Source organism: Lipotes vexillifer, unplaced genomic scaffold (genome assembly GCF_000442215.2).
Source record: "Lipotes vexillifer unplaced genomic scaffold, Lipotes_vexillifer_v1.1 scaffold1038, whole genome shotgun sequence".
Classification (NCBI taxonomy): domain Eukaryota; kingdom Metazoa; phylum Chordata; class Mammalia; order Artiodactyla; family Lipotidae; genus Lipotes; species Lipotes vexillifer.
In genome coordinates, this window is record NW_006780148.1 from 223,432 (window position 1) to 234,080 (window position 10,649).

General features: G+C 41.0%; 1 protein-coding gene across 2 annotated transcripts; it reads left to right on the forward strand.

Moving 5' to 3' along the window:
• Positions 1 to 152: 152 nt before the first annotated feature.
• On the forward strand, positions 153 to 8,805 carry PDP1 (pyruvate dehydrogenase phosphatase catalytic subunit 1). 2 transcript variants are annotated; one of them, XM_007453238.1, is made up of 3 exons: positions 153 to 274; positions 1,055 to 1,089; positions 4,689 to 8,805. In XM_007453238.1, the coding sequence occupies exons 2-3, from the start codon at positions 1,059 to 1,061 to the stop codon at positions 6,344 to 6,346; spliced, it is 1,689 nt and encodes a 562-aa protein (XP_007453300.1). In that variant the 5' UTR covers positions 153 to 274; positions 1,055 to 1,058; the 3' UTR covers positions 6,347 to 8,805. The 2 variants fall into 2 exon arrangements, with proteins under 2 accessions (XP_007453300.1, XP_007453299.1); XM_007453237.1 differs by lacking the exon at positions 153 to 274 and having other exon boundaries at positions 957 to 1,089.
• The last annotated feature ends 1,844 nt before the right edge of the window (positions 8,806 to 10,649 follow it).

Here is a 10,649-nt window from a genome sequence, read left to right on the forward strand (position 1 = left end):
TTCCGCTCCCACGAGCCGGGCAGCGGCCCGCTCTCCTCCTCTCCGCCCACTCGCCACTGCGCAGCCAATCGGAAGGCGGGAAGAGCTCCGGCCCGAACGTGTGGGCGGGGTAGGGTGGCTGCCCTGCGGGGCAGGGTCGCTGAGTGGGCCGGGCTGGGGCAAGGGGCCGAGCTACAGGGAGTTGCGCCGGACTGCGTGTAAGGACCGCCCGGAGGTGCCGCCGCCGCGGCCGCCTCCTTGTTGAGAAGAAGCGGCTCCTCCCCTGCCGTGCCCGGTTCGTATTCCCTACTCCGGGCCCCGAGCCGGCCCTTCCGGAATCCTCCTCCACCAGCCCAAAGTTGTGAGGGGGCGGCCGGCGCGCTTGGGGAGCGGCGGCCGCGGGCGTGCGGAGGGACTAACCCCGGAGCGCCAGGTGCGCGTGAGGGCGTCGGGGCCGCAGCGGGCGTGGCGGCGCTGGGGGCAGCCGCAGGCTCGGGGTGGTGGGCGGGCCCGCCGCGCCCGCTGTCAGCGCCGCGGGCGCCGTGGGGACACGCGGGAGGGTGGGCTCCCGGGAGGTGCGACGCAGGTGGCGCGGCGTCTCTGCCTGAGGGTTTCCCCTTACACACCTCGAGTCCAGGGTGATCCCACAGTCAGCCGCCGCGGGCCGACCCTCAGTTTTCAGGACTGAAGCCGGTGCGGCGTGGGCGGGCGGAGGATGCCGCGCGCCCGTGGGCTCCGCTCCCGGGCTGGATGGACGGGCCGGTCCCGGGGCGCGCCTCCGCGGGCGTTGGGGCCCCCGCCGCCTCCACTGTAGCTCTGCCTCTCCCGCGGGGTGGGTTTGTTTGTTTGGTTTCCTTCTTCTCCCCACCCCTTTTTTTCCTCCTCCATCCTCTTCCCCCCTCCTAGCCCCATTCACCGGGCTGGGGCGACACCTCGCCCCTCCTCCGCTCCCGCCTCCCCTGCCGCCGCCTCCTCTAATGAGCATCTCTGCCTTGCTTTCAATGGGCCGGTGCTGCTGTCGCTGCTGCTGTCCGCGCGGGTTGTGGATGTTGTCGGCTCCGTGTTGTGATGACAGGAGAATGTGTGTGTGTCCCGGGCCCAGACGAATTGGTAGGTATTCACTTAACTACCTGCGTTGGGTACCCAGGAAGGATGATGACTGATTTTGTGTGTGGATGGTTTTAGGTGGGTCGGCGTGGAATTAAGAGGTGAGATAGATAGCTTTGATGCCTTAGTGAGTGCAATTTTCGGGTAGGGACAAAGGAAACTAATCAAACAAGTGCTGGCTTGGGGCTTCGTGTCTTCCGAAGGCAACCGGTTTCTTCATTCATGTAGAGATAACAGGAGCTGTGAAATGTCTAGACATTAACCAAAAATGCTGAAAAATCGCAGAGAGTCTTTATGCAGGGTGTTTAATGCAATCAAATTACGTAAACTGGGGTTCTGACACATTTAATGATTAGTATAGCATTTTTTTTTCGTTTACACCAAAATTTTTGCACACCTAAAGAGCTCTGGAGTCGGTACAGTAATTGCATTCTCTAATTTCTTCTGTGAGTTTATTGATGAAGTTGAATCATTTCTTGGCACAAACTCTGTTGAGCACATCAGTAAGAATGGATGGATCTCTTTCCTGTGTTGCTGGTTACAGCTCATCTTTCCTTATTAGTCATGGGCAAAATTGACAAAATCTGCATAAGACTAAGATGCTGCATATAAGGTGGCTAAGTCTGGATCATGGGATAGGACCTTTTAAGTGAAATTGTGGCCAGAAATAACTGGAAAACTTGACATTGCTTCCGTTTACCACAACTGTACCTTGCTGCTGTTCTTCCTGCCTCATCAAGAGCCGTCTACTTCATTAATTTAGCAAAACTTCTGTCGACAGAAGTTTTGATTTCATGGGGTTTTGTTGTTGAATCACAGGATATTCAGAAGGATACTTACAGAGTTTTTTGAATGCTCACTTAATGGTTTATGAAAGCATTTGAAAGTACTGCGACTTCTAGTAGTAACTGGTCTGATGGAGAGAGTATGTTACTTGTACTGGTGGTGATAGAATGTTCATTAATCACAGAGTAGGTAACTTCCTTAAGAATTTGACTTTTGGAGGCATGTTGGGAGTCTCAGTCCATATGCTAAGCCCCTGAGTAACTGAAAGATAGAGTTAATAAAATTCACTCTCTGCTTTTTTGTTTTTAATGTTGAGAATTTATGCCTGAAGGAAAAATGTATGTTAGAGTGCTTGCTGTTTGAATTTACGTGTTATTCAAAGCATCTGCTGCATGAATCGGTTCTTTTTGCCACAATAGTTCATTTTGCAGTCAATTACAAAAGCAGGAGGATTGTCAAAGCAAAGGAATTTAAGGAAAGTGGGGGTTTCCTGGACTTGTTATTCCTTGATCAGACACCATATAGCCAAATCCTGGTATGCATCTATCTGTCAAACCCCACTCCAAACACACACACACACACACACACACACACACAGTACTTTGATTCAATCTACATTCCATACAGAAATACACGTTTTTCCTCTAAGATTCTTAAGTTTTAAAGTAAGCATAAATGCAAACGTATATAAAGTTACAGAGAAAATTTATTTTCATTAAGATTGGTGTCTGTTTACATTTTTAATAACAGAAAAAATCTTTATACAAAGCATGAAATAAGTTAATGTGCTTTCTGCATACAAACCTAGCAAGAGATATGATTCATATCTGGAAGCCAGTGTCATGTGGCCCCACGTTTGAGCACATCTCCTGGCTCAGTCATGTACACTTAACCTTTGGATGACTTTCAGGTATTCAGTTTGAAGTGCTGTTAGTTAAGTGGTTAGTCTTGATAGATTCCTGTTCTTTTGGAATTTCTGTTTTTCATGACTGCCTTTCAGAATACTTATTTAGTTATTGATCTTATTTCCAAAATTCTAATCATTTCCTTCTATTGCCTAATCTTGTCCTCAGTTTTGTAAACAAATCCCTTCTTAAATAGTATAGTTAAAATAACGGTACTTTCTATCACATGCAAAAGGGGTTCTATATGACTGGTTTATACAGCACTTATTATAGAAGCAAATTCAGTGTTTCCTCTGCCCCCCCACCACCGCATTCCACTTATCTTTTTTCTAACTGTGTTTCAGAAGAGGGTGCATGAAAATAATGTAATATATTCTAACACTCTATGATATTTGTAAAATTTTTTCTTAATGTGTTCAACTTTAGGAAGGAATAGTTGATATTAAGACTCAGATGGTTTTATATTCCTTATTCCTTTTTGTTTACTGCATTTGTTTTCTTATTTAAAATATAAAGCCTGTTTATTTATAGGCCAGGTGAATACTTTGATGCAATACCTCAAGAATTCAGGGGAAATATATGTTACAAGAGGGATTCTCTTCTTGTAAAAATTACCTGAATTAATGATACGTGTTTATTAAATTTTCTAGATAAATGCCCAGCAAAATGTTTTCAGTGTCACATAGTAAGTGATATGATTTTGGTTTATTCATGATTATAATGCTCTACCTTTTTTAGCCAAACCTTAGACCATTAGACTACTGTTTCACTGTTTATTAGTTTCCAAGGGCAAATAGATAACCTTTTTTTAAAATGTAAGAGAAAATATTTTTCTAGGGGTGAATTCTACTTGGGATCTATTGTAGACGAAAATCATATTTCTGTAGCTTTCTTTCATGGCTGATAAGCAGAGGAAAACGGTAGCAAGTAAATTAAATTCCAGAACTGCGACCATTTATGTTACTAACAAAGTTTTAGAGCTGCTAGAATACTTAGTTTTTTTTTTAATCACAAAGAATACACTAAAATTAAACAACAAATAAATGAACCCTGCATTTGATATCAAAGCCTCACTTCAATGCACACTTTTTATAAAGGCACAGAATCCAAGAAGCGGGCTCAGATAGCATCTGCTCTGATGTGTTCACGTACAGCTTAGGAAAGCAAGGCTCAAAGCGGTGATCCAGCTTTTCTAGGATTATGTGGTGAATTGGTGGCAGACCTATGTCCCTAAACCTGCCAAATTAGAACAGTGGTCTGGAGAAACATTGTTTGCAAGACCATCTACTAGGATGCAGGGAGGGCATTTTGGAACTTCTGTTTTTATTCATTATGTAAAATTTTTCTTGTACAGGTTATAATGAGCATTATATTAATGTAGTAGCATATGTATATAACTTACAAATAATTCATGAATACACACAGGTTGGGGCTGCATCCCATCACTTTTATAGTAGTAGCCATGTGTATCAAATGCTAACAGTCGACCACTGGTCGAGAAACAGGATCTTCATAAATGGGAGAAGTCCTTGTGCAATTTGGGAGATCCACGGCCTTTTTTAAGGATAGGGAGAAGGGTGATTGGCCAGGTAGACTGCCACTGCATAATGTTGTATAACCTTCGTCTCCTCCACTCTCCCCAGCCAGATCTATTGTACATTCTGCACAGTTTGTGCTGCACAAAGAAATGCAAGGAAGAGAGAAAAGTAAAGCTCGACAACAGTTCAATCCTGGCTCCATAAGTGATTGGGAGGTGTGCTTAACAGAGTATATCCTGTAGAAATAGTACATGATATGTGTGTAAAATGTAGTGCCTTAGGAGGCACAGGGAGCCTGTAGGTTCACCTGCTAAACATTTGTTATGAAAGCAAAAATAGATGAAGTAATCAGAATGTAACTTTTGCTGTCTAGGAATCCCAGTCAGAAGTTCCAGCCTGCCGCTGTTCTCTGATGCCATGCCAGCACCAACTCAACTGTTTTTCCCTCTGATCCGTCACTGTGAACTGAGCAGAATCTATGGCACTGCGTGTTACTGCCACCACAGACATCTCTGCTGCTCACCCCCTTACATTCCTCAGAGTCGCCTGAGATACACACCCCATCCGGCATATGCTACCTTTTATAGGCCAAAGGAGAGCTGGTGGCAGTACACCCAAGGAAGGAGATATGCTTCCACACCACAGAAATTTTACCTTACACCTCCACAAGTCAACAGCATCCTGAAAGCTAATGAATACAGTTTCAAAGTGCCAGAATTTGACGGCAAAAATGTCAGTTCTGTCCTTGGATTTGACAGCAATCAGCTGCCTGCGAATGCACCCATTGAGGACCGGAGAAGTGCAGCAACCTGCTTGCAGACCAGAGGGATGCTTTTGGGGGTTTTCGATGGCCATGCAGGCTGTGCTTGCTCCCAGGCGGTCAGTGAAAGACTCTTTTATTATATTGCTGTCTCTCTGTTACCCCATGAGACTTTGCTAGAGATCGAAAATGCAGTGGAGAGCGGTCGAGCACTGCTCCCCATTCTCCAGTGGCACAAGCATCCCAATGATTACTTCAGTAAGGAGGCGTCCAAATTATATTTCAACAGCTTGAGGACTTACTGGCAAGAGCTTATAGACCTTAACACTGGGGAGTCGACTGAAATTGATGTTAAGGAGGCTTTGGTTAATGCTTTCAAGAGGCTTGATAATGACATTTCCTTGGAGGCTCAAGTCGGTGATCCCAATTCTTTCCTCAACTACCTGGTGCTTCGAGTGGCATTTTCTGGGGCCACAGCTTGTGTGGCCCATGTGGATGGTGTTGACCTTCATGTGGCCAATACTGGTGATAGCAGAGCCATGCTGGGTGTGCAGGAAGAGGACGGCTCTTGGTCAGCAGTCACTCTGTCTAATGACCACAATGCTCAGAATGAAAGAGAAGTGGAACGCCTGAAATTGGAGCACCCGAAGAATGAGGCCAAGAGTGTGGTGAAACAGGATCGGCTACTTGGCTTACTGATGCCTTTTAGGGCTTTTGGAGACGTAAAGTTCAAATGGAGCATTGACCTTCAAAAGAGAGTGATAGAATCTGGCCCAGACCAGCTGAATGACAACGAATATACCAAGTTTATCCCTCCTAATTATTACACACCTCCTTATCTCACTGCTGAGCCAGAAGTAACTTACCACCGATTAAGGCCACAGGATAAATTTCTGGTATTGGCGACTGATGGATTGTGGGAGACAATGCATAGGCAGGATGTGGTTAGGATTGTGGGCGAGTACCTAACAGGCATGCATCACCAACAGCCAATAGCTGTTGGTGGCTATAAGGTGACTCTGGGACAGATGCATGGCCTTTTAACAGAAAGGAGAGCCAAGATGTCATCGGTATTTGAGGATCAGAATGCAGCAACCCATCTAATTCGCCATGCTGTGGGCAACAACGAGTTTGGGGCTGTTGATCACGAGCGCCTCTCTAAAATGCTTAGTCTTCCTGAAGAGCTTGCTAGGATGTACAGGGATGACATTACAATCATTGTAGTTCAGTTCAATTCTCATGTCGTAGGGGCATATCAAAACCAGGAATAGTGAGTGGATCTTACCCTGGCAGTTCTCAAATGAAATAGATTTAAAGAGCAGATAGATTTTTAAAAGATACTAATATAGTAAACATTTCCAGTGGGTCATTCTAAGCATTTCCCCATTTGATACTCTAGTCAGCCAAGTAGTCCAAGTTGACTTTGTAGCCAGGTGGCAGGATCCTGAGTCTCCTTCTGCTTAGCTCGGACCTCACAGCACTTGCACTTGAGGCACGTCAGTTCCTTACTGCAGATGTCTTATGACATTGGCTTCTTTTTTCAATCTGAGAAAATCAGGATGATCTTACAAACAGGATCTTGAATAGGCCCAAAGCAAGGAACTTGCTGGGCATATTCTCTTGGTAAAATGAAAAAACATTATTCACATCTGCAGACCCCTTTCATCACCAAGATTCCACTGTACATGAGAACATTTATTTATTGCATGCTCTCCTAGATATACAGCCTGTGCATTATTCATATAATAAAACTACCTGAAGTAGTTTTCAAATCCAGTGCTTTAAGCCATAAAGGACTGAGAACCAAGTAATCTGAATTTGTAAGTGTGTGTGCTTATTTGACTGGAATCCTGCTTAAATGGAAAAACAAACGCTACCCCCTTCCCCACCCCTGATTACCTCATGTGATTGAAACATTTTCTATCTTGCCACACACTTGAAGACAATAAAGGTGTTTAGTTTTATCTACTCTTATGGATGTTAAATAAAGGAAAAATAACTTTTTCAGTTTATATTAATGAAAAGCTTTATTTAGTTTGAAATAAAAGATCCAGAATGAAGAGAAGAGACTGATATGTTCAATTACTGTCATCTGCAGCCACCAGCACGTCACTCTTATCATGTAATCCCCTGAAGCGTGGCATGCTGTGTGTGCTGGGTAGACTGCTGCCGGGAAATCATACTTCTAATTTAGTAGTGATAATAATTTTCATCACTTTTGGACTTTTAAGGATGACACATATAAAATAAATTTAAATATATAATTTTGGGGAGTAAGAGCTTCGGGTGCTGAAATGAGGAGGAAGTTTTTTGTTTTTCCCCACTTAGATGTAGGTCAATTAAAATAATTGGTTTAAAAATTACTAAATGCTTTAAACATATTGCAACTTATAAATAGGAATGTTAAGATATATACATGAGAAATTTTTAAAGGGAACTATTGTGCATGCCTGATGCTTAATGGAACACTTAGCAGCATCAAGTATTGTTTGCAGCAGTCGCCATAATTATATGCAGTCTCTTCCAATGCTGTATCAAAGTAAATGAAAATAAATGTATTCAAATTGGCTTTTTGGGAGCTTATTTAATATGCATCAAATGGCATTTTGTTCCTGTGTTTAATGGTGATCCATGTACAGCTGTGCATATATTTTCATCACTTATTGTAGCATCACTGATAAAAGAATGGCTATGACTATGTTTGATTTTCAGATAGATTTTAATACAAAACATGATCAGTTTTCCCTTGTGTAATTAGTTGAGGGGTGTTTAGGTCCTTTCGGATTTCTGTAGAATATGAACTAGATATTCAAGGACTCCCTCTGGACTGTGGACACTGAAGCAAGATAGAATTGGCTGCAAAATGTGTTCCAATTGAAAATAGACTCAGGAAGATTGCAGCTCAGAAGACCATATAATGTTTGTTTTCTGAGGTCTATTTTTTTTCCTTTTTTTTTTTTTTTCCCCTTGAGTCAGCTTGGAACTTTCCTCCCAGGCAGTATTTTGGAGGGGGAAAAGCTATTGTACTATATACTTATTTATAAATGTTTTGACAGAGACTTCATCTTTTAGTGAAATATATGTAGAATGCAGTAGCAGTTAAAACTCATTTTCAGGCTACTATTTGAATTTCTCTTGAACACCACCACTAAAGAGTTCCACATTATCTTATACTTAGTAAAGTCTCGTCTCTGTATAGTACAGTATATATATAAATTTGGTTTCCCATGGTCATGATCAAGATAGTAATTCTTATTATTACACAAGAAACTTGGTCTGCAGTCCAAAAGCCTGTCTACTCTCTATAGAAATGAAAATGCAGTGTGGAGTTAACAGTGTGGAAATGAAAATAATGAAAATGAAAATAATTGGATGTTAGAAATATGAATATTATCATCTAAAAGAAGTTGAGATTTTATTATAATTGGTTGTCACTGTGATTTGATATCTAGAATTAAAGAATATGTGTAAACTTTCATGGTATTTAGCCTTAAACTTTTTTAAATTTATACTTTCTAACATATGTATCAACTTCTGTATTTAGTCAGTGGCTCATGGTATTTATAATACGTCCTTAGCTAGTTAAATGGAATGATGGTATGGTACACAGTACTTGGGGAAAACAACTGTCTTGTATCTGTGTGAAGAAATGTGAAAAGTTCATATATAATATAGAGAATGGTCAGAGAAATGCCCACAGTGAATTAAAGCTTCATATCTGCTTCCTGAATGACCTGTGTTGGTTTTTAATTAATAGTAAGATTCATTAGATGCTTTCTATGGGGGTAGATTATACTTAACTTTAGGATCCTCTAGATAGATAGTACTTAAAAAATAAAAAACTAGGGTATAATTTACATTCAGTAAAATGCACAGGTTTCAAATGTGTAGTTTGAGATTTGGTAACCACAACCCCAATAAAGATATAGAACTTTTCCATTACTCCGGCAGAAAATTCCCTCATGCCACTTTCCCGTTAATCCTTCCCCACAAAACTATTGTTATGACTTCTATCACCATAGATTAGTGTTACTTGTTCTAGAAATTCATACAAATGAAATCATATAATATGTACTCTTTTGTATCTGACGGTTGTTTATTTTTTTGAGGTTCATTTATGTTGAGTGTATTCATAGTCTCTTCCTTATTACCAAGTAGCATTCCATAGTATGAATATATCACAATTTATCCATTGTTGATGGGCATTATTAGCCCCCTTCCTCTCCCCTTTTAGAGCTAGCTTTTAGGTTAGCAATTCCCAGGGATATTATTTGGTTGAAGTATAGATTTAACATTGCAGATGTGATTGATTACAGGTGAGTTTTATGTTCCGTACCTTAATGCTAGGACTTTTTAAAAAATGCCCTTTAAACAAGTGATGAAAATGTTTCCTGGTGAAAAATTTGGAGGGATTAGGGAGCGGTCCTTTGCTAATGACCTCTCTGTACCTCTCCCACTGATAATCTTGTTGAGTTGATTTAGTTCATTAAGTGATTGAGCTAATGACTATCCTATAAGAAAAAGACAAATAATACCTCGGTTTTTAATGGTCCTGGTTTATCACTCCATCGGCCATTGCTATGATTAGGGATGGGGAAGGAAGTGGCTTAAATGCTGACTGTTAAATTAGGACTGGGATGGTGTAGCTGACTTGAATATCTCTGCTTTTATTAAACTAGATTAATACTTCCTAGAACAAGCTTTCCTGCTCACTAGTCAAACACATGCCTGAATATGGGTTATTGTTAGCTTTGTCTTTGGGTATAGCAAGAGGGTCTAGGTAACTGCTATCCTTAGTCTGTAGGTAAACATACCTTAATTATGATCTTTATCATAAATAAAACAATTGCTATTCACTATAGAATTTTTCAGATCCGTCAAAAGCTGAGGCCTGGGCAAGCTGGGTAAATGAAGACATGTTAATGGTATCTGAGTTGACTTGTTACAGTATGAAGGTCACTTCCTTTGTTCCATTCAGAGTTTACTTTGAAAGCCAAGCTTAATCTTATTAAATCCAGTCAGCCCGGTTCTTATGACAAAATTTATACCTTGGATTGAATCCTAACAATACACAGTATTGTCTTCTAAATAGCTTTCAAATTATAAGTCTTCAAAGTAAATATATTAAGAATGATGAAATTCATGCATTTCATGTGCCATTAATAACGATTATCCAATGCACATATTTTAAGGACCACACAATTTAGACTCAGTTATGTAGCCAGTATTTAGGTTCGTAAAATATGCACATATCTGGCTTAAAATTGTTCTGAGTTTTAACTTTACCTTGTTTGTCCATCAAGATTTTCAGTTTTTTAAGGTCAGGGCCCGTGGATTTTGTTTCTCTCTCTGAGCCAACACAATGTTGAATAAAGAATGTTCTGCATCCACTTTATTGTACATTAGAGACATACCATCAAGTAAAAAAAAAAAAACCTAAGTGAACTTTAAGAAATTCTTCATTCGTCAGAAGTTAACATCAATCCAGATGCAGAGAAATAATTTATTCCTGTAATTTAGTTTCATTTTTATAGTTAAAAGTCAATGATTTCTAAAAATTGAACTAGTTTCCTG

Excerpts from the sequence above, each read along its gene's own strand:
- PDP1 (XM_007453237.1), top strand. The coding sequence starts at position 957 with ATGAGCATCTCTGCCTTGCTTTCAATGGGCCGGTGCTGCTGTCGCTGC. Across the intron at positions 1,090-4,688 it reads TCCCGGGCCCAGACGAATTG|GAATCCCAGTCAGAAGTTCC; the intron begins GTAGGTATTCAC and ends TTTGCTGTCTAG.